A 24,048-nucleotide genomic window follows, 5' to 3' on the forward strand; every position below is an offset into this window, starting at 1 on the left:
CTCCTCCCTCTGGATCCTTCCCCACTCCAGCCCACCGCTCTCGGTCATCACAGAGCACTGAGCTGAGATACCTGTACTATACAGCAAATCTGGTACCTTAGACCCCTCGGCCATCCTGACACCCCTGTTGGTATTATTAAGACCTCTGCATAATGAAATTGTTACTAATGGCATACTTACGTGCTTTATCACGTGGCATCCACGTAAAGAACCCGTCTGCCAGTGCAGGAGACTAAGAGACACAGGTTCAATCCCTGGGTTGGGAAGATCCCCTAGAGAAGGAGAAGAGTACCCACTCCAGTACTCTTGCCTGGAGAATCCCATGAACAGAGAAGCCTGGGTGCGGGGTGTGGCGCTACAGTCCAGGGGATCACAGAGAGTCAGACACAACAGAATCGACTTAGCAAGCACGCATCATCTTAGAGATGGAGGGAGAAATCAAAGGAGCTCTGAGTCTTTTCAGGAGCGTTTCCTATAGTGAAGTCATCATTGACACTTCAAGAGGTCTTTCCTTTCTTATTTAGAAGTTGATACTGTCGACTCAGTTACTCCTAGGGTATTATGACAACGATCTTTCTTTCTACGCTGCACTAGGCGTCTGGTTAGCAGCTAGAGAGAGGGACTCCCCTGGCAGGCAGCAGTTGAGGGCTTGCACTCCCAGTGCAGGGGGCGCAGGGCTGATCCCTGGCTGGGGGACTAGGACTCTGCATGCCACATAGCACAGCCAAAAAAAAAAAAATGGGGGGAACTAACCAGTGAGAGTCCTTTCACTAAGAACAAGGATGCCCATCTGCAGGATGAACAGGTTTTTGGATTATACAGGGCGGCGTGAGAAGCTGCATTTGTTCTACACTGGGACACAGGAAAGAGGTGTTCAGTCCTGCCACCTATTGTACTCCTAAGACACGTGCCTGTGGCAGCAGTTCCTGAGGGATTAAGACTGAAAAGAGTTGTGGGAGAGAGAGAGAGCTCCTTTGCACTGTGTCCTTGGAAACCTCCAAAGACTAAATCCGTCACTTGCATACCTGACCATTTTTGTTCTTCGAAAAAAATAAAAAAAAAAACCCAAACTTGTGTCTGGCCGGAAGCCACATTGTACCTAAAGGACAAAGTCCTTTAAGAGGGGAAAAGATCCACTTCCTCCGACATTGCCCTTGCTGTTAGATGTTCAAATGTACGTGAGCCAGTAGCACATGTTGCACCCAAGAGACGGTCTTTTTTTGTTAAGAGAGGAAGATGTCCATCTTTCTTCTACTTTTTCCCTAGTTGATAAATATATAAAATAAGTAAAATAGTAAGATTTTTGTTGTCATGTATGAAAACACATTTAGTGAATGCTTTAGAATATTTGACTTTATTTATGGCTTTATGTGTGTGTGTGTGTGTGTGTGTGTGTGTCTCTCTCATATACACACACATAGTTTGGTGGGTTGTTAGCTAAGCTTCCTGATTAACTTGATGACAAACACTACTCCAGATTCCGTTACTTGTATAACGCAGTGATTCCACTTCTCAGGATGTACTCTGCGGAAGTGAAGATATCAAACATTTATTTAGCAGTGTTGACTACAACAGTGAAAATCAGAAACAATCTAGGTATCTAACAATAAATGATCAGTTCAATAGATTATAGCACACACTGTATAGCCCTTATACATCTTTCAGAAGATAATTTAGTGATAGAGAACACCAGCTGAGCAGTCTGCAGGCCCAGACTCTGATGTTTGCCTTTTGTATAGGGTACAGCAAAGGCTTTAACGTCCCTACGCCCCAGTTTCTTCATCTGGGGGTAGTGCTGCTGCTGCTGCTGCTAAGTCGCTTCAGTCGCGTCCGACTCTGTGCGACCCCACAGACGGCAGCCCACCAGGCCCCCCTGCCCCTGGGATTCTCCAGGCAAAGACACTGGAGTGGGGTGCCATCGCCTTCTCCGGGGGTAGTACTACTTACCTCTTATTGTTTTTATGAGGATTTAAAGAGAACCCATGTAAAACTCTTTACAGAGGGCCTAGTGTTATATACTGGAGAAGGCAATGGCACCCCACTGCAGTACTCATGCCTGGAAAATCCATGGACGGAGGAGCCTGGTGGGCTGCAGTCCATGGGGTCGGTAAGAGTCAGACACGACTGAGCGACTTCACTTTTCACTTTCATGCATTGGAGAAGGAAATGGCAACCCACTCCAGTGTTCTTGCCTGGAGAATCCCAGGTTACAGGGGAGCCTGGTGGGCTGCCATCTATGGGGTCGCACAGAGTCGTACACAACTGAAGTGACTTAGCAGCAGCAGCAGCAGCAATGTTATATACACACTCAATAATTGTTAACTATTATGGTTGCAAAGGATAGATAAGGATGTGAATTAGGGGATGGGAAAAATGTTAACTCGAAAACATGAAGAAAACCAGTAATATTCAAATTTCCTAAAATCATACACAATCATAGAAGAGTGTAAAAACATAAGGCATCGTGTCTAGGGTGTTCAGTGCCTCTCAAAAGGAGGAGAATATGTGCTTTTATTTTTTTCTTTGTATTCCTCTGCAGTTTTAAATGGCAATCCACTCCAGTTCTCTTGCCTGGAAAATCCCATGGACAGAGGAGCCTGGTGGGCTGCAGTCCATGGGGTCGCTAAGAGTCCGACACGACTGAGCGACTTCACTTTCACTTTTCACTTTCATGCATTGGAGAAGGAAATGGCAACCCACTCCAGTGTTCTTGCCTGGAGAATCCCAGGGACGGGGGAGCCTGGTGGGCTGCCGTCTATGGGGTTGCACAGAGTCGGACACGACTGAAGCGACTTAGCAGCAGCAGCAGTTTAAAAATGTTCTACATTTAACATTACTCATTTTATATTGAACATAATTTTTCATAGGACTCGCAACATTGTGACTATATTAATGTAGTATACCGTAAGTTACTTAATGGAATCGTAGTTGATGAATGCGCGTGTGCGTGAGAATCGCGCTGCTGACGCCCAGCCTGCCGCTCCTGCCGTCTCACCGGCTTCTCTCAGTGTCTCTTTCCTAGGATAGCTGACCTTTGTTTTGAAAATATAACTTCACACACACAATTAGTTTATGAACTCACATATATAAAAAGTCAAAGAGGTATCTTCTGCTTACTATTGTGTATAAACCTAAACCTCTCTGAAAAATAGTCTTAAAAAAAAAAAAAAAAAACCAAAGCAGAGAATTCCCTGGCTGTCCACCTGGCTGTCCAGTGCTTAGGACTCGCGCTTTCACTGCCGGGCTCAGCTTCAGTCCCTGGTCAGAGAACTAAGATTCCGCAAGGCTCGAAGCGCAGCCAAACGCAAACCAAAAAACGTGAGACAAACCGGAAATATCCAGGGTGAGCTGCGAGACCACCTCCAGCAGCGTCTCTCCTCCCACCACCTAATTACCAGCTCGATAGGTAACTGCTGTCGGGCCTGTCTTCTTACAGATCTGTGTGTGCAGCTCCAGACTTATGGATCCGTGTTTCTGAAATGATGTCGATGGAAGGAGAGTTTTCATATTGTTCTGGGCCTTGGTTTTTAAGTTAGCAGTTTAAATTAGAAGTCTTCCTTAGTTCATATAAATCTGTTGACATTTTTTTTTTTAGCCACAGGGTATTTTATAGTGTGGGTGGACCATAATTTATGTGACTGTATCTCCATTTAGTTTTAATTTGCTCATAAAACTATACTGCTTCTGTGTTTCAAGGAATGTCTTTGTGTATGTATCTTTATAGATATGTCCAATTTTTCTGTAGGATAGGGTCTCAGAAGTAAAATTGCTGAATTGGTCTAGTTTTAGTCCTATCTAAGGGGTTAGTGGGTCTAACCAGGTGGCACAGTGGGAAAGAACCCACCTGCCAATGCAGGAGACGTAAGAGATGCAGGTTCAATCCCTGGGTCAGGAAGATCCCTTGGAAAAGGAAATGGCAACCCACTCCAGTGTTCTTGCCTGGACAGAAGAGCCTGGCGGGCTACAGTCCACGGGGTCGCAAAGAGTCAGAGATGACTGAAGTGACTTAGCATGCATGCAAAGGGCTAATAGTTAAAACTGCATTTTCTGGTATTTTAGGCACTGTCTAACGCTTATTTGAGTTTTGGTGTGTTAGTTTGATTTTTTTCTTTCCTCCTTACAGTGAGATTCAAGAGCCAAAGGAATCACCACCAGCTTCTAAAACCTCAGCAGCCGCACAGTTGGATGAGCTGATGGCGCATCTGTGTGAGCTGCAGCATCAGGTGAGCTGGGATGCAGCCCGCAGGGCTTCTCTCTGTGGACCTCCGCCCTGCCCTCCTGCTTCAGAAACTCCCCCATGTCCTTACCGATTCTGCCGGACTCAGTTTAACTCAGTGGATGAGCTCACTGAAGTGTCGCTGATTTACAGTGTGTTGAATTTGTTTCCGGTGTTCAGCAGAACGATTCAGTTCTGTATCTCCACCTATATCTCTATCTGACTTTTTCCTGTTAGAGGTTATTACAAAATATTGAGCATGGTTCCCTGTGCTGTACAGTGGTAGGTCCTTGTTGGTTATCTGTTTTATATATAGGAATGTGTCCATGGTAATCCCAAACTCCTAATTTATCCCTCCCACCCTTTACCCCCAAATGTGCTAAGCAGCTTCAGTCATGTCCGACTCTCTGTGACCCCATGGACCGTAGCCCACCAGGCTCCTCTGTCCATGGGATTCTCCAGGCCAGAAGACTGGAGTGGTTGTCATTTCCTCCTCCAGGGATCTTCCCGACCCAGGGATCGAACCCTCGTCTCTTACATTTCCTGCATTGGCAGGCAGTTCTTTGTCATTAGCACCACCTGGGAAGCCTTTTACCCGCTTGGTAACCGTAATTTTTTTTTTAGTCTATGGGTTTATTTCTGTTTTGTATATAAGTTTATTTGTGCTGAGTTTTTTTTAGATGTCTTATCTGGATATAAAAGACTCTGTGATACAGGTTCTGATTTCAAGGGGCTTGGAGTGTGCTTAATAAAATGAGATATAAAATGAGGTGACATTTATTAGACTAAAAGACAGACTGTTTGCCACTAAAGCTGGATAAAGTGTGGAAGGGCTGTTAAAGAGACCTCCCTGAGTAAGATAGAGGAGACCCATGGCAAGCTGGAGCATAGCAAGGGAGCGCAAGCATGGCTTTGAAATGAAGGATGCATCCTAAACTCTTACTGAGAGAAAACCCACCTCTCTTGGTCTAGTCTCTGGGCTTCCCTGGTGGCTCAGTTGGTAAAGATATGCCTGCAATGCGGGAGACCCGGGTTTGATCCCTGGGTCAGGAAGATCTTCTGGAGAAGGAAATGACAACCCACTCCAGTACTCTTGCCTGCAGAATCCCATGGACAGAGGAACCTGGAGGCTACAGTCCACAGGGTCGCAAGAGCTGGACACGACTGAGCCACTTAACCACCACCACCACCATAGCTGATCAGCAGTGTGCTAATTTCAGGTGCCCAGCAAAGTGATTCAGTTATATACACACGGACCCTTTTCAAATGCTTTTCCCATTTAGGTTATTGAACTAGAATTCTTAAGGTAGAGAATCCAACCATTCTGAATTGGTTGGGGTATTTGATACGCACACTTGAAGTGACTATGAAGTAATTTCAAGGCAGTGTATAAAAATGTGTGTGACTTGAAGGGCAGGAATCTTATCTCTGTGGCTCACCTTTGGCTTTCCAGTGCTGTTTCTGATGCATTATGAGTAATGCATATTATTAGAGAGACAATGAATAAATATTAGAAACAAGTTTTTTTTAATATTTACAATAAAGCTGAGTGCATTCCTCATCGCATTGTATATCTGAAAATTGTTGTTTAGTTGCTAAATCATGCCAACTGTTTTAAAACCCCATAGACTATAGCCCACCAGGAGCCTTTGTCCTTGGGATTTCCCAGGCAAGAATACTGGCGTGGGTTGCTATTTCCTTCTCCAGGGGATCATTCAGACTCCAGAATGGAACCTGCATCTCCTGAAGTGGCAGGCAGATTCTTTACCACTGAGCCACCAGGGAACCCCATATCTGAAAATACTAGAAAAAAAAAATCTACATTAACAGTTTTTATTGTGTGATGTTTTAAAATTGATTTAACGTGTGTCTTAGTTTGTTTACATTTAAAAATTTATGTTTATTTTTTGAATTAGCCATATCTTTCAGTTCAGTTCAGTCGCACAGTTGTGTCCGATTCTTTGCAACCCCATGAATTGTAGCACACCAGGCCTCCCTGTCCATCACCAACTCCCGGAGTTCACTCAGACTCACATCCATCGAGTCAGTGATGCCATCCAACCATCTCATCCTCTGGCATCCCCTTCTCCTCCTGCCCCCAATCCCTCCCAGCATCAGAGTCTTTTTCAATGAGTCAACTCTTCCCATGAGGTGGCCAAAGTATTGGAGTTTCAGTTTTAGCATCATTCCTTCCAAAGAACACCCAGGACTGGTCTCCTTCAGAATGGACTGGCTGGATCTCCTTGCAGTCCAAGGGACTCTCAAGAGTCTTCTCCAACACCACAGTTCAAAAGCATCAATTTTTCAGTGCTCAGCTTTCTTCACAGTCCAACTCTTACATCCATACATGACCACTGGAAAAACCATAGCCTTGACTTTGTTGGCAAAGTAATGTCTCTGCTTTTCAATATGCTATTTAGGTTGGTCATAACTTTCCTTCCAAGGACTAAGCATCTTTTAATTTCATGGCTGCAATCACCATCTGCAGTGATTCTGGAGCCCAGAAAAATAAAGTCTGACACTGTTTCCACTGTTTCCCCATCTATTTCCCATGAAGTGATGGGACCAGATGCCATGATCTTCATTTTCTGAATGTTGAGCTTTAAGCCAACTTTTTCACTCTCCTCTTTCACTCTCATCAAGAGGCTTTTTAGTTCCTCTTCACTTTCCACATATCTGAGGTTATTGATATTTCTTCCGGCAATCTTGATTCCAGCTCGTGCTTCTTCCAGCCCAGCGTTTCTCATGATGTACTCTGCATAGAAGTTAAATAAGCAGGGTGACAATATACAGCCTTGACGTACTCCTTTTCCTATTTGGAACCAGTCTGTTGTTCCGTGTCCAGTTCTAACTGTTGCTTCCTGACCTGCATAGAGGTTTCTCAAGAGGCGGGTCAGGTGGTCTGGTATTCCCATCTCTTTCAGAATTTTGCACAGTTTATTGTGATCCACACAGTCAAAGGCTTTGGCATAGCCATACCTTTACACTGTACAAAAATCCAGAGTACAACAGTGTTCAGTGAAGTGTTCCCAGCCATCCAGTTCTGCCCCCTGGAGGTATTCAGTATTTTCTATTTTTCACATAATCCTTTCAGAAGCACTCTGAAATATACCAGCAAATAGATGTAATTGTATATATAGACACAGACACATTGCTGTGTTTTTACTTAGTTATTTTCAGGCCTTTTCGATGTTAACCTTTAGAACACGAATTTCTTGAGCATGAACTAACATTATATAATAGGAGAGGGAGGAAGTGTGTCAAATGATAAGTTTCTCGAAGGAAAATGAGCATTTTGCTTAGTGAGATGGTGGGAGGTTGTCCCAGGCAGAGGCCTGAAGCAAAGGGAGCACTTTCTGGAGACTGCGGGGAGCCTGGCTGGCTGTACACAGTGGGGGCTTTTCCTGAGTAATCCAAGATGAAACGGGAAAGGTGAAGTGGGGCAGTGGGCGGAGACGCTGCGACTTCAGCGCCGCAGGCCGTGGAGAAGCACCACAGCCCCCTGGTCCGGAAGGCGCGGTCCTCTGGAAACTGGGAGTTGAGAGAGACGAGCTGGGCAACGGTTCTGTCACTCAAAGTCTCCCTGTTGAATGTTTTATCGCAGCTGCATTGGAGTTTCCCTTTAATAAATCCAACCGGCCACCAAGTTTTATCTGACCACCTCTCACCACCTTCTCCACCGTCACTGGCCCAAGTCATCTCCGATCCCAGCTGTGTTGAAAGTCTCCTGCCTAACGAGCGCCTCTGATGCCTCTTGCTTTGTCCATACCTAATTCCTCACTCAGCTAGCGCAGGGATCTTGTGAATCAGATTCTTTCCCTCTCACGCTTGAAGCGCCCTAATGGTTCCATCACCCTTGGAATAAAACCTGAGCTTTATTAAGTAATAACAATTATTTATTTTTATTAATAAAACCGAAGCTTTGTCCTGCGGGCTCTGTGTGATCATTGCCTCTTTTTCCATTGTTTTCTCCTGCCTCACTCATCTGCACTCCCTCTGTTCTAGCCCTCCTGACCTCTTTTTACTTTTTATGTGTCAGACTATCTCATCCCTCTGGGCCTTCCTTCCCCCTAGAATGCTGTTCTCACAATTATCAATATTTCTGTGTCTCAGTAAATCACTCAAATATCTGCTCAGGTATCAGCTCCTTAACCTTCTCGGATTCCCCTCATCTGAATCCATTCTTCCTCACCATCCCACTCTCTTTTGTCTCAATATATAATTCATATCTCTAACCTGACATCATATCGTCTGTTATTTCTTTAATTGCTTACTGTCTGTTACTCAGAGAAAATAAATTCCATGAGGGCAGACACTTGGTTAGTCTTGAGAACTGCTCTGCACCACGAGCCTAGAACAGTGAGTGGCAGAAATTAGCTGCCCAATAAACACTGCAACATAAATACATAAAAAGATGAATTGTTGACCTGCAGTCATCACAAGAGATAAGGTATCCTCTTCCTATGTTCAATTTCCTACTGCCAGAAGAGATTGGCAAACAGGAAGACTAGTCAGAGTTCATTCAGCCTGAGGAACTTAGAGTGAAAGGGAGATGAAAGCTTTTTTTTTTTTTTTTGGTGTTGCAATGTTAGATTCTTCCAGCGCCTTGGAGGAAGTTCAGGGAAAGACTAAGACATAGTGCAGAAGATGCCAGTGAGGCTGACTCTCTTTGTGGTTCTCTTCTTGGTACAGGTTACAGCGAAAGCAGATGCCAGCAAGAAACCCGTATCCGACAGTCAGGATCACAAGGCCTCCCTGGACTCCATGCTGGGGGGCTTGGAGCAGGACTTGCAGAACCTGGGAATTGCCACAGTACCCAAGGGGCACTGTGCCTCCTGCCAGAAACCGATTGCTGGAAAGGTGGGGCGGGCCAACACACTGATGCTACGGCCATCCATGTCTGTGTGTGTTCGTCTCCACCCTCCAAGGACTGCTCTTTCTTCTTATGACCTAAGACGATGTAGTGATACTTACCAATCCTTCACAGTGCTCCGGGTGTGGGACTAAGCACCGTACAAGTCTTCTTTTATCTAATGGTTGCATTATCCCTTCAATCCTGAATTGGGAAGAGCCCCTGGAGGAGGGCATGGCAGCCCACTCCAGTGTTCTTGCCTGGAGAATCCCATGGACAGAGGAGGCTGGTGGGCTACAGTCCATGGGGTCACAGAGAGTCAGACACGACTGAATGACTGAGCACGCATGCACGCATACACACAGCCCTTCAATGGTTGCAAGCTCTTTGTAAAGAAGAGGAAACTGAGGGCCCAGGGTCATTAACTGACATATCCAAGGTCTAGTAAGAGGTCGATGTAAGATCCAAATCCAGGAGACTCTGGCTTGAGAGTTCAAGCTCATAACCATTTTCCTCTACTGCCTTATGGAGAATAATTTTCCCTCTGCTCCCTTGGTTCAAATCTTCCCAGTGCAAAGTGACTAATTATGACTTTCAGCTGCTCCCAGAATCATAGCATGACCACAAATTCCTGCTTGGGCACCATCCTTCATCCAAAGCATTATAAAGGGCGTCGAGACCTGACTTTCCACAGGGTGTGAGATGAGGTGTCCAGATCAGAGGAATAAAAACTGTCATTGGTCTCCTGTTCCCGGGATCCCTTCCAGGCCAAGCATGTCGTCTGTCACCACTGTGCTCTATTTCGTGTCTGTAATTTTCTGGGGCAGTATAGCAGAGTGAGCGTTTATTAAGTTGGGAAAGCGGACACCATGCCATTATCCGTGAAGTGTGGGCCACAGGTGGAGAAGGGAATAGCAGCCCACTCCAGTACTCTTGCCTGGAGAATCCCAGGGACACAGGAGCCTGGCCGGCTGCAGTCCACGGGGTCACAGACGGTCGGACACGACTGAGCGACTCACACATACACACATACCCACAGGCCGCGTGAGTGCACCCGAGGTCTTGGCCTCCGTGTGGCGTAACTGCAGGGGGTGTCGTTTCCATGGATGCTGTTGAAAGAGCACGCCCCAGAGTCGTGCACACTGCGGACCCCCGAGTGCCCGGGCCCCCACGCCAAGCTTTGCTTCACCCTCCAGGTGATCCACGCACTGGGGCAGGCGTGGCATCCCGAGCACTTCGTGTGCGCCCACTGCAAAGCGGAGATCGGCTCCAGCCCCTTCTTCGAGCGGAGCGGCCTGGCCTACTGCGCTGAGGACTACCACCATCTCTTCTCTCCGCGCTGTGCGTACTGCGCCGCTCCCATCCTGGACGTGAGTGAGCCCGCTGCCCCCGCCTTCGCGCAGTTTTTGTTAGAGCCCTGCAGCCTCCTAATCGCTCTCCGTTGCTTTTCCAGAAAGTGCTGACGGCCATGAACCAAACCTGGCACCCCGAGCACTTCTTCTGCGCTCACTGTGGAGAGGTGTTCGGTGAAGAAGGTACGGCCCGGCTGGTTAGCAGGGCTTTTCCCTGATCTTCTCTGCTGGTCCTGGTTCCTGCCTCGACCACCCAGGTGCCCATTTCGGTACCAAACGCCATCCCTTCCAACCTGATCTGACATAGATACCTTTTGCTTAAATGAAAATTTTAAATCAAAATCATACAAATGCATAGTTTAAAATGCAAATACTACGCCAAGAGTAATATTAAAAAACACTCCTTTGCTTTTCCTTTTTCCACCCCCAAGTCCAGTTCTCCTCTCTAAATATTTTAACTTCTTCTGTTACTTACTTGTGGGGCTTTCCAGGCGGCGCTAGTGGTAAAGAACCTGCCTGGCGATGCAGGAGACGCAGGTTCCATCCCTGGTTCGGGAAGATCCCCTGGAGGAGGGCGTGGCACCCCATTCTTGCCTGGAGAATCCCATGGACAGAGGAGCCTGGCAGGCTGTAGTCCGTGGGGTTGCAGAGTCGGACATGACTGAGTGACTAAGCACAGCACAGCACATTATTTACTTGTATATTTTAGACAGTATATTCCTCTGTATTGATTTTTTGTCCAATTTTAGCCATTACATGTTAACTTTCTACCAAGACAGATAAGGATTTAGAAATGTTATTACTCCTCCACCCACCCCCAACATAATTCCCCTCCCCTATTCTCTCAGTTATAATTAGGTCATAGTTATAAGTCAGATCAGTATTCAGTGTGTACATGTGGACATTCGCATAAATATTGCTCACCACTGAGTCATGTAACACATGGTGATACAGTACAGGGAGGATTTGGGGTTCGTCTGCCTGGTTCAGATCTGGGCTGTGGCATTTATAGCCATACAGTGTTAAAGGGATCTTTGGAGCTTACTTTGCTCATGAGTAAAATGGACCTAATAATAATGCTTACTTTAGGACTTCCCTCGTGGTCCAGTGGTTAAGACTCTGCGCTTCCTATGCAGGAATGTGGGTTTGATTCCTGGTTGGGAATCGAAGCTCTCACATGCCATGTGGCATGACCAAAAAGATTTTTTTTTAAGTAAGGAAAAATGATAATGCTTACTGTATAGGGTCATTATGAGGATTTTAAGAGACAATATCAATGTAGTGTTTGCAACAGTGCCTGGCACGTGAAGATGACGAAGATGACGAAGATGACGATCAATATCATGATGTCCTTTTCATACACATGTGTTATTTCCTGAAATTAACATCTGGATCCCTTTTTCATTAGCTTAATTCTCATTGTAATTACCACTAATTTATCTGACACAGCTGTGGAATCCTTCTCAAAATGGTCATCCACTTCTGGTAATACGTCAGTTCCATTCGTTTCTTTTTTTTTTTCTTGGAGATATCTGTCCAGGAGACTTTCATCCTTCTGCTCCAGCCTGCCTGCTGAGAAGCAATACTTTATCTCGGGAATCCCTTGTACTAAATCCTTTCCTCCATCTTTGAATATGTATTATTGCTTTTATTTTGGTGGAGCACACCCTCCAGTACCTCCTGGTAGAAACTTTGAAACCTTGAGCATCTGAAAATATCTTGTCTGCCTTAAGTGTCCTGGACATAGAATTCTAGGTAGAAGCAATTTCCCTCATCATTCTGAAGACAGTGCTTCACTGTCTTCCTGCCTCCATGGCTGAAAGTTTTTTATTAAGATTTTGTTCTTGTTCCTGACCCTTTCTGTGTGACAAGTTTTGCCCCTGTTGCAGGCTTTTTACTCCCTTCTGTTTTCTGCATTGTCTTGATTTTTCTTTCCTGACTTCTTCTTTTTATGTTTGTTTTGAACCAATATGACTCGTGTATGAAATCAGAAAGCTTCTTTTTTCTTTTCCTGTAATTTTAGAATTAATTCACAGGGAAAGTTTTCTTCTAAATAAAAATTTGAGGCAGTCTTATGTCTTTTTTGATTATTTTTAATAAACTACTCTAAATAGAAAAGTAAATTTAAGACACAAAACACAAGTCTAAATCCTTAGGTAATTCATTCTGTATAATGACTAAAGCCTCCAACTTATCTAAAGTGACAGCTACTCTCTCCCCTGGTGGGGTCTTTAAGCTGCAGGAGGCCAGGGAAGAGGGGTGTGGCCGGTCACGGGTCCTTTCTTGCTTTTATTCTCACACCCACTGCTAATCTCCATAGCTGACCCCTCCAGGGTTGAAACAGGGGTGGAAGGGTTTAGCCTGGAGGGCAGAAAGGTTCTAAGTTGTCTAATTTGCTTTGACCTCTCTGGGCTTGGTGTATATTTCACTCTGACTTTCTTTTTGTTGTTGTTTAGTTGCCAAGTCATGTCTGACTCTTTTGTGATCCCGTGGACTGTAGCCTGCCAGGCTCCTCTGACGGTGAGATTCTCCAAGCAAGCGTACTGGAGTGGGTTGCATTTCCTTCTCCAGGGGATCTTCCCGACCCAGGGACTGAACCTGGGTCTCCCGCGTTGCAGGCAGACGCTTTATCGTCTGAGCCACCAGGGAAGCTGGCTAGAATGACCACACTTAATTTCAGGTGCCTCTCTCTATTCAGCGGCCGTAGGCCCTTTAACCAGACTCTCACCTGTGGATCTTTTCCGGGGATGAGTCAAATACCTTCACCTGTACCCCACGCCTGGCAGGGCACCCATACCCAGCTCTCAGAGTGGTCCTGCTGCAGTCCCTCTCTTGACTTGAGGTTCCCGGGACCATACCTCATGCCTCCTGGCGATGGTGGTGGAGCACACTTGGCACAGCTTTCTCAAAGAAATCCCTGTCTCAGCTTCTGTTTCTCTTTGTTGTTGTTCAGTGGCTCAGTCATGTCCCACTCCTCGCGACCCCATGGTCTGCAGCATGCCAGGCTTCCCTGTCCTTTACCATCTCCTGGAATTTGCTCAGACTCATGGACATTGAGTTGGTGATGCCATCCAACCATCTCATCCTTCGTCTCCCTTTCTCTTCTTACCTTCAATCTTTCCCAGCATCAGGGAAAAGATCCTTTCTCTACACCTGTTTGATATCCTAGGTGTAAGGGAAGAGTCCAAGATTTGTGCAGATAGTCCATAACTATCTACTCTGAGGGACGTCTTGCCGCCCACTTTGAACTTTGACATCTATCACATCTTGATGCCCTCTATCCCGTTGCATTGGTCTTTGCCAAGTGCTGCTGAGCTTTGCTTGCCCATTCTTTATTTAAGAATGAATGAGACACTTTAATGCTGACCAGAAGCTCTGTGGGTGAGGCAGAATGCACTGACTGGTGGGCTGGTACTCAGGTAGGGCAATGCACTATTAATATGCAGACCCTTGCATATTAATATTTTAGGTCTTCTGTCTTGAATAAATTTTACCAAAGAGTTGTGCTCTCTGTCAGCTTTACAAAAATTAGTAAAAGGGATTAGGGGATGGGGTTTTTAACCATTCAGTATGCCAACTTTTATTTAATTCCCATTTTTTACTAAAACACGTAGAACTTTAATTCTGTCAGGCCTCCCTGGTGGCTCAGACGATAATGGCTCTGAGCTGCTTGTGGCTCTGCCTGCAATGCAGGAGACCCAGGTTCGATCCCTGGGTCAGGAAGATCCCCTGGAGAAGGGACCGGCAACCCACTCCAGTGTTCTTGCCAAGAGAATCCATGGACAGAGGAGCCTGACGGGCTATCGTCCGTAGAGTTGCAGAGTTGGACACGGCTGAGTGAATAACACTTCTAGTAGAAAGCTTGACTTCTTTTCTTATAACAAATGTCCAGCATCCCTGAACATTGAGACCCTCTGACTTGAAATTTACAGAAATAATCATTGCATCTATGGTTCGGATGGGGAATCTGATTTTCTGACAGTTCTTCAGACTTTCGACCAATCCTGCTTCCAGCCTTGAAGACTATTTCATGAATTTAAAACAATCCGAGCCTAAGCCCCTTTGATGTTTTAGAGCTCAGGGTGGTTGAGGGTTTTTTGGCCATGTTACTCAGCATGAGGAACGTGGGATCTTCGTTCCCTGACTAGGGCCCAGACCTGTGCCCCCTGCAGTGGAAGCACAGAGCGTTAACCACCGGACCACCAGGAAGCCCGGGATGGCTTCAGTTTTACCAGCATCTCCCTCTTTAATTATCAGGTTTCAGGGTTTTTGTTGTTGCTGTTCGTTTTGTTTCTGCCAAGCTAGGTGCCACTCTAACACCTACTTTAAATTTTAGACGATTTTGATATTTCACCTGTGGCATGGTCTTCCCTCTTCTCCTTTTTCCCATGAATCTTTCTGTTTTAAATAAAGGGTATGAAGATAAGCCCCATGTTATGCTAGTTCTCCTGGAGGTCAGGTCTTAAATATCAGGCAGGTTAACATGTGTGTGTGCTAAGTTGCTTCAGTCGGGTCCAGCTCTTTGTGATGCCGTGGACTCCAGCCCTCCAGGCTCCTCTGCTCATGGAATTCTCCAGGCGAGAATACTGAAGTGGGTTGCTATGCCCTCTTCTAGGGATGGAACCAGACCCAGGGATCAAACCCACATGTCTTTTGCCTCTTGCATTGGCAGGCAGCTTCTTTACCACTAGTGCCACCTGGGAAACCCTATGTGTATTCCTGACTGTTATTCACTTAATCCCCAGCACAACTTTGGGAGAATAATTTTACCAAGTATTAGATGGAAGCACTGAGCATCAGGGAGGTAAAGTCACTTTTTTTTTTTTTTAAGTCATGCAGCTAGAAAATCACAGAACTGGAATTTAGACTCAGGTTTCATTTCTGCATGTTCCGTGTTTTTCTGCACCATCGTAACTGCCCCTTGATGGAGACTGAATCCCTCTTCTGCTGTTGGGTCTCTTTGCTTTCTTGGCATAGACACGGGACAGTTTATTTGAAGACAGACCTGGGTAGAGTAGGACTGATAAAATCCACTAGTGAAGTGCTTTGTAGTAATCTGCTTGCTCACTCAAGCTTGTTCAGTGCTTTTCACAAATCATTAGGTCTTTCATGTTTAGATTGCACTGTAGTTAAACAGCATTTTTCATCGAGATTTAATCTAAGTCATGGTCAATTTATATTACACTGGTTGCCATAGAAGTCTGAGGGTGTGTTGGGTAAAAGAGTCAGCAAGTGAATACTGCCCATGGATAATTATGATGTGGAAGGTGCCTGAGAGCAGACACCAGTGCATACATATTTTAAGAAGAGACATAAGTTAAATACAAAAGAAAAGTACCCCAATCCATAGGATAACCAGGAAATGCCTTGAAGGTAGCTAGTTCGTATTGTTTTTGGCTTGGGCCCCTTCTAACTAGACAAGGCTGAACTGGTCATTTATGACTTTATATAATCGATATGAAGCCACGCTCAAAGCATATTTATTGAGACAAGTGACAAAAAAAGGCCCTTTACTAAGCAGAAGCTCCTCTTGGGTTGTATGGTTGCTTTCATCCATTGTTTTCTGTAAACGTGCCTCCTGCCATGTGGTTAGTCCATTAATTAGGTGGCATCCTGCCTGGCCCAGGTCACATAGTCACACACGAAGTTTCTGTAATGACAGCACAACCGCTGAGCCTCCTGGGAAATTAAATTCATCTGCATTTTTGTTTCAGTTCAGAGGATTCCTGTCTAAGGCTCACGTTGCTAAGCACACCAGCCCTTAGCATCCTCCCATAGGGACCGGGTCCCCAGTGCTCGTGTCTTTCTCTTTAATTGTTCATTATCCAGGCCACACCAGTGCCCCCTAATTTCCCCCGTGGCTGTGAGCCTCACCAGAGTACAAATGCCCTTCTTCTCTCGAAGGTACTTTTGCAAATTGTTAGTGTTTCTTATCTGTCCTCCAGAGTAATTGGCCCCGGAGAGAGCCTCCAAAAAGTTAAGTGCTGAAACTTTCTCAATTTGTTGGATTAGTCACTGCAGGGGTATCATAGTGAGTTGGGCTGATTGCTTTTGAGTCCTCTCCTGGGGCTCACCTGAGCTGAAACAGAGGCTGTTACTTCCCTACTGCCTCACGCTTGAGACCAGCTACCCTGTAAATGCCTAGACAAGGGTCATTCCTAGGGCGGTCGGCCTGTCTCACAATTTTCTCAAGTAACACCTACTTCTAGGCAAGCTCAGTTCTACCCCATTTGTTTTATGAAACATCAGCATCAGCTTGGGGGCTTGTCAAGGATGCATACTTTCGAGCGCCAGCCCAGACCTACTGAATCAGAAGCGCTGGGTGGGGTGGGGCCACGCAGTCAGCGCACTGACCGATTCTCCAGGTGACGGATGTGTGCTGTAGTCTGTGTGCCGCAGAAGCAAGAAGGATGGCTGTGGGTGCTGGTTTGCTTGGCTTCCCCTGATGGCTCAGCAGGTAAAGAATCGGTCTGCAGTGCAGGTGACAAGGAAACACGGGTTCAATCCCTGGGTCGGGAGGATCCCCTGGAGGAGGAAATGGCACCCCACTGCAGAATTCTTGCCTGCAAAATCCCACGGACAGAGGAGCCTGGTGGGATACAGTCCAAAGGGTCGCAAAGAGTCGGGCACGACTGAAGTGACTTCGATGCCCGCTTTCAGCTGTCCTTGATCAGACTCTAGACATTCTTTGACAAAGAGACCAACTGAGCTCTTCTTTATCTCGGAGGCAGAAAAGAAGGACACAGGACAGCCTAAAAAAATTATTGGTTTACATTCTTAGATCTAGAGGCCTCAGAAATCTATTAAATCGTCTGCTTTTCAAAGAAAGCATAGTTGAACAAGGCAAGGCATATCACAAAATGACCTGAGGTTATGGATCACTGCGGCTGCGCGATTTGGGCTTGAACCCCTGGCTTCTCCTGTTGCCTTTTTTGGATCCGGTTGCTACTGTCAAAGTGCAGAAATAATATTCTAGAAATAATGTTTCTTGTGTTTTGCTTACATGCTGTTTGAGTGGGGCACATTCAGAGCACTCTTCTACTTACCAAATTATTGGGTTATGATATTTAAGCTCAGCTGATACTCACAGTTCCCGTGGAGAGATCAAGGTGACAATGCCTTTAAGGTCAGGGATGTGACATCCAAGTTAGACTTTGAAGCTAGGCCTGGATTTGAATCAGTTCCTCCACTGCCTAGCTGGTTATTTGTAATTTTGCTGAGCTTCCCTTTTCTCCCTTGTAAAATGGGAGGGTTGCTATGAAGAATCTAATTTCGATTTAGTCCTGCAGGGAGAGCCCTCAGTCGGAACCAGTAAAACAGTAGGTGTTGCCAAAACGGGGTTCTGCTGGTCCTCTTTGTTTTAGGTGGAATCTCTAAGGAGAGTTTCTTCTAGAAAAGTTCACCTGTGTATACATGTTCCCGTTAATCTTGGCGCGGGGCGACCCTCTTCTGAAGCCGATGGTCCCAACCTTGCTTTTGCAGTACTGTTCACAGGTCTGCTAATTCGGTGCATGTTTTTTGAGCAGCTTCTATATATGTATCAGGTCCTATTCTAGGAACTAGGGAGACAGTGACAAAAAACAAAGTCCCTGAATTCGTGGGGCGTGTGTCCTAGTGAGAAAGACAGACGGAAATCAAACTAGCCAACTAACCGATTAACTAACTTGCTCTGTACCTTAGGAGAGGGGATGAGGGACAGTAACAGGGTTCTACTTGAAACAAAGCGGTCTAGCTGTTGTTCCCGTAAGCAGACCCCTGAGTTAAGTGAAGAACCAAACCATCTGGGTGTCTTAGGAAATGATTTTTGAAGCAGAGGGAATATATTACATGAACAAGTGCTTGGGGATGAATCAGTTTATTATATTTTTCTTTTTTGTGATGTGAAGACAATAAAACCTTGCATAAAATTTTATTTGTAATCTATTAACTTCTTAACCTAGTGCAACAAAAAATTTGTCCTACCAATATTTTTCTCCATTTATTAATATTTGTGTATGTATAAAAGTTACAGTATACCTGAAATTCCTTTTTTTCCACTTAAGCATTTTCCCATGTTGTTTAATAGTTTTATAATAATTTTAATAATATCGGTTGCTCCATCAGGGCTTCATGTAGACAAATTTTAAAAGACTCTATGCCTGAAGATGTTTACTAAAGCATTATTTATAGTTCCGAATACTGAAAACAACTAAATGTATTTGTTGTCTTAGGAGAGCTGTAATGACCATCTTTAAACATAGAATTTTCTTCTATTGAATTATTTATGTAGATTAATTTCTAGGATCGAGATATTTATATATTTTAAAAATATTGATACACATTATCAAATGACTTCCTAAAAGAATAATGGAATAGTAACATTTATCTTTGTCACTAGGAATATAAAAATATACGAATCCCTCCATATGTTTTGCAGCATTGCGTATATATTTATTTAACACTGTTTCTACTACTTAGCAAATTAGAAATTAGACTACTAATCAGTAAAACTTGGAACTTCAATACTTTCTTCTGTGTTTCATTCTTAATCATGATGTTGAACACAGTACCCCTAAAAGTATTTCTTCTTGGGCTAGTTGTCTATTTGTGAAGCAGACTTATTTCAAAGATTTTTAAAAGCAGTCGCCATGGGCTTCTTATCTTGCATCACCTGGACACAGGATCTTTAAGAGCCAGGGGTTTTCTAATCCGCACCTAGCAGTGAGCATTTCAAGTACTAAAACGAAAGCACTTACACCTCAACATGTTTATTTTTAAGCTTTTTGTTATGGAAATTTCAATAAATACCAACATTTAGCCAAACAAATTTCTTCTAACCACTACTAAACCACCTAGCCTTTTCTTTTGAGGGAATAATTTAAAAGCAAATCCTAAAAATCGTATCATCTCACCATTAAATACTTCAGCACACGTCATCTCCAACTGATAAACACCCTTCGTACTTCACAAAACTAACAGTTCCTTATTTTCATCTAAAACCCGCACCCCAATTTCTCAAGCTTCTAAATGCCGTTATTCAGTTGCTTTGTTTGAATCAGGATCCAAGCAAGATCCTTTATGTACTGCCTTTGACTGCTTTATCCCTCAAAATTTTTGAATTCTGTAACAATCCTCTCTTCCTCACTTTTTTGTAGCATTGATTCATTAAGAAACTGGAACCTATGTTCTATAAAATGTCCCTTAGTCTTGATTTGACTGGCTGCTGCCTCATAATGAAGTTTACCTCATTTGCTCTATCTTCATCTTACCCCGACTTCTGTATTTTCTGTAAATTGTTAATTTAGATCTAGAGACTTGATTCAGTTTAGGTTTAGTATTTAGGGGAGAATAGGTCATAGATACTGGCTGCTATGTACTTCTTGTTGAGTCATATCTAGAGGTATGCAATGACTGGTTGACCTACTTTTGAAAAATGAAAGTGTTACTTGCTCAGTCATGTCTGACTCTTTACTACCCCATGGCCTGTAGCCTGCTAAGCTCCTCTGAGCATGGAATTCTCCAGGCAAGAATACTGGAGTGGGTTGTCATTCCCTTCTCCAGGGGATCTTCCCGACCCAGGGATCAAACCCAGGTCTCCTTTATTGCAGGCGGAGTCTTTACCGTCTGAGCCACCAGGGAAGCCTGACCTACTTTTACTGATGCTAAGATTGACCCTGGTGGCAGCAGTGTTAGCCTCACCCTCCATTTGCAAGTTCCCTGTTGGTGATCATTGCCTATCACCAGTGATCTCAGCTGTAAAATGGTGACTTTTCCATCACTCTTTCAGCGTTTATTAGATGGGATTATATAAACAGTACCATTTCATCATTAACTATTTAGTTATCTTGAAATACATCTCATACAGGAAAACTGAAAAAATGCTTTACTATGAATAAATGGTTTTACCATGAATAAATGCTTTTGTAACCTTATTGAAAATAGTTTAAAAGATTTTTGTAGCTCTTTTTAGAATACAGCCTATGTATAAATAAATTATACAGTCAAAATACTGTGTTTTAGAGCCATTGAATAAATTGTTGCCTTCTTTAGTCATGTTATCAATTTGATATATGGTTAATTGGCTAAAACTTGATTAAAATTTTAGAGATTGGTTTTTCTTTTTTTTTTTTTACATTTTATAAAACAATCATTGAAATCGTATATCCAGTTTGAAGCTCCTTGATTTAGTTATATTTTTCTGATATACAGGTAGCAAATATTTTCCTCAGTTTCTCGTTTGTCTTTGCTAATGATCTTTTTTGGCCATATATAAGTCATTCCTATTCATTTTTAATGTAGCTAAATTTATTCGTCTTTAACTTCCTTTTGAAATTTGAGCCAATTTTATCACAGTTTTCTATTCCCCAGTTAAAGAGGAACCCGTGCATTTAAAAAAAACACAGTATTTGTTTATTTAGGGCTGTGCTGGGTCTTCCTCACTGCGAGGGCGTCTCTCCAGCTTTGGCAGGCGGGACTCCTCTCTAACTGTGGGGCGCGGGCTTCTCCCTGCAGTGGCTTCTCTTGTCGTGGAAGACGGGCTCGAGGGCGCTGAGGCTTCAGGAGCTGCAGCCCCGGGCTCTAGAGCGCAGGCTCAGTAGTTGTGGTGCCCGGGCTTGGTTGCTCTGTGACACGTGGGATCTTCCCAGATCAGGGGTCTAACTGTGTCTCCCGAATTGGCAGGTGCAGTCTTTACCGCTGAGCCACCAAGGAAGCCCCCATCCATTTCTAATTCACGTGTTTGTATGGTTTGAATGATTACATTTGGATTTGTGCATCAATTTGGAAATTATTATTTAATATTGCTTTCTTTTTAAATATTAGGCACTTTTCTCCCCCCAGATACTGTTTTAGATACTGGGGATTATAAAGTGACCAGACCAAAATACTTAGTTTCCTTCAGGGCAAACATTCCAGTGAAAGAGAAAAGGCAATGGAAAAGAGATGAAGAGATAGATACAGGCTGCAGAGATTCTCTCTGATTAGAGGATATTTGAGTTGATTTCTGAAACACGAGGCGGGGCTCGCCATATCAAGGCCTGGGAATGCAGAGGCCGAGGAATACTTAGTGCAGCGGCGTTGAGGAGGAATAGACCTTAACGCTTATTAAATACTTGCGCAAATCAGACAGGCTTCCCTGGTGGCTGAGAGGTAAAGAGGAGACATGGGTTTGATCCCTGGGTTGGGAAGATCCCCTGGAGAAGGAAATGGCAGCCCATTCCAGTATTCTCGCCTGGAAAATCCCATGGACAGAGGAGCCTGGTGGGCTACAGCTCATGGAATTGCAAAGACTCAGGCCCGATTCAGAAACACTGTGGATGCACTGCCTCGTGCGTTTCTTCTAACAGCCCCTCGACGTAGGTGTCTGTTAGCGCATTTTCAATGTGGGAGAGTTTACATCATTGCCCTCTTCTCCGTCTCTAACTTGGATTAAGGTCTCAGACCGCAAGAGCAAACCCTTGCTTTCCCTCTCTCCAGGCTTTCACGAGAAGGACAAGAAGCCGTATTGCCGGAAGGACTTCCTGGGCATGTTCGCACCCAGGTGTGGGGGCTGCAACCGGCCAGTGCTGGAAAACTACCTTTCGGCCATGGGCACCGTCTGGCACCCAGAGTGCTTTGTGTGCGGGGTGGGTATCCCCGCTTATCTTTTGGGTTTCAGGAAAGGCAGGGTTCTTCTTTCTGGGGCACGGCTGGTAAGCGGGTTCACAGCTCGGGAAGAGAATTTGACATGGGCTTCGTAAAAGAAATACAAGTTTTTCTCGGCCACTAGAAGGAATGAAATAATGGCATTTGCAGCCACGTGGGTGGACCTAGAGATTGTCTTACTGAGTGAAGTCAGAGAAGGAGAAATACAGTATGACATCCTTCTATGTGGAATCTAAAAAGAAAGAGGCTGTGTCCATGGGTCACAAAGAGTCGGACACAACTCAGCAACTGAACACCAACAGAAGAAATGAATTTATTTACAAAGCAGAAGCAAACTCACAGACGTCGAGAGTGAATTTATGCTTGCCGAGGAGGTGGGGAGGCTGAGGAGGAGGGAAAGTTAGGGAGTCTGGGATGGAGATGTACAGCCTACTATACTGAAAATGGATAACCAGCAAGGACCTACCGAATAGCACAGGGAAGTCTGCTCAGTGTTATGTGGCAGCCTGGATGGGAGGGGAGTTTGGGAGGAAACGGATACATGTTTATGTATGGCTGACCATCTTGTTCATCCACTATACTCCAATACAAAATTTAAAGTTTCTTTAAAAAAAGAAACACGAGACACATCATCCATGTGGGCATTTGCTCGTCTGGTTTGCAGAGGGGCGATATCCTAACCTCTGTGTGTCCACTGGTGGGAAACCAGCAGGGATTTCCAGGCTGAAATTTTGCTGATACTTTACTTCTTGACATCTGCACCCCTTGTCTTTCTCTTCCCCCCACCTCCCAGGAGTGCTTCAGCGGTTTTTCTACCGGCTCCTTCTTTGAGCTGGACGGGCGTCCCTTCTGTGAGCTCCACTACCATCAGCGCCGAGGAACCCTCTGCCACGGGTGCGGACAGCCCATCACGGGCCGCTGCATCAGCGCCATGGGCTACAAGTTCCACCCCGAGCACTTCGTGTGCGCTTTCTGCCTGACGCAGCTGTCCAAGGGGGTCTTCAAGGAGCAGAACGACAAGACGTACTGCCATCCCTGCTTCAACAAGCTCTTCCCGGTGTAACCTCAGCTGAGCCCACACGCGCCCTCTTCCGATCTGCTGGAAAATTTAAGCCAAGAGGGGGAGGAGTACACTTCTAGTTCCTGACCTTCTGCTCAGGAGGCTTAGAGGGAAAGCAAAGGGGATGGACACGGAAGGGAGCGCCTAGAGGTGGCGTGGCTGGCTTCCGGCTTTAAGTTTTGGTCTCAAGCCTTTTTTTTTAATAATGCAGTTGAATTTTGATCTGGGACCTGCTGTCTCGTGCCTCTGCACGTGTATTTTCACACGCACACATTCGCTCCACTCCAGCCTTCCTCGGCTTTCTCCACTCTCACCTCTGTTGATGGTCCTACGGGTAGGTCTTGTGTGCTTAGCCTTAGAACTGGGTCTTTCAGGCTACCCCATTTCCCTGAGACTGCCTTTCCCACAGTCCCTCTGTGGGCTTTGTTCCTGTTTTTTTTTTTTTTTTTTTTAACAGGAGGATGATTGCTTTACAGTGTTGAGGTGGTCACTGCTGCAGGGCTTTATTCTTGCTGTTAGGAATCACGGTGTCACTCTGAAGTTCCTTGTATTTCCCTTCAGTGTATTTCTCCTTTTCAAGAGAAAGTAGATTTTAACTGGAAAACTTCGACTCCTGACATCACTGATAAATAAAGGAACTTGTGGTTTTAATGACTCAGTGTCATATTAATTTGGTAAATAAATTTTCTGCTTCCCATGTTGTATGCCAGGCACAATATGCAATCAAGTTTGTATCATACCTCTTGTTTACTTCCGTACAACGGGCCTTTTGTTTACATCAGAAGAAATGAAAAGGAGGGACTCCTAGTCATTGACTTTTAATTGGGGCCCGTAGCTTCCACTTTATTTTGTTGCACTTAAGTGATTGATTAAAAGATGGCAAAGCTTCTTAAAAGTTTTTTCATTGCTTCGTTTACCTTCAGAGGAAAATAATTTCCACTAGGCA

General features: G+C 44.8%; 1 protein-coding gene across 2 annotated transcripts in view; it reads left to right on the forward strand.

Moving 5' to 3' along the window:
• The window catches only part of LPXN (leupaxin), a 41,691-nt gene extending 17,935 nt beyond the window's left edge, over positions 1–23,756 (forward strand). For both annotated transcript variants that reach the window (XM_027562252.1, XM_027562253.1), the window contains 6 exons: positions 4,124–4,223; positions 8,909–9,076; positions 10,265–10,438; positions 10,522–10,603; positions 21,875–22,023; positions 22,836–23,756. In XM_027562252.1, coding sequence (XP_027418053.1) covers positions 4,124–4,223; positions 8,909–9,076; positions 10,265–10,438; positions 10,522–10,603; positions 21,875–22,023; positions 22,836–23,105 — 943 coding nt within the window. In that variant the 3' untranslated portion in view covers positions 23,106–23,756. The remainder of the gene's footprint in view (positions 1–4,123; positions 4,224–8,908; positions 9,077–10,264; positions 10,439–10,521; positions 10,604–21,874; positions 22,024–22,835) is intronic.
• Positions 23,757–24,048: the final 292 nt, after the last annotated feature.

Source organism: Bos indicus x Bos taurus, chromosome 15, assembly GCF_003369695.1.
Source record: "Bos indicus x Bos taurus breed Angus x Brahman F1 hybrid chromosome 15, Bos_hybrid_MaternalHap_v2.0, whole genome shotgun sequence".
NCBI lineage: Eukaryota > Metazoa > Chordata > Mammalia > Artiodactyla > Bovidae > Bos > Bos indicus x Bos taurus.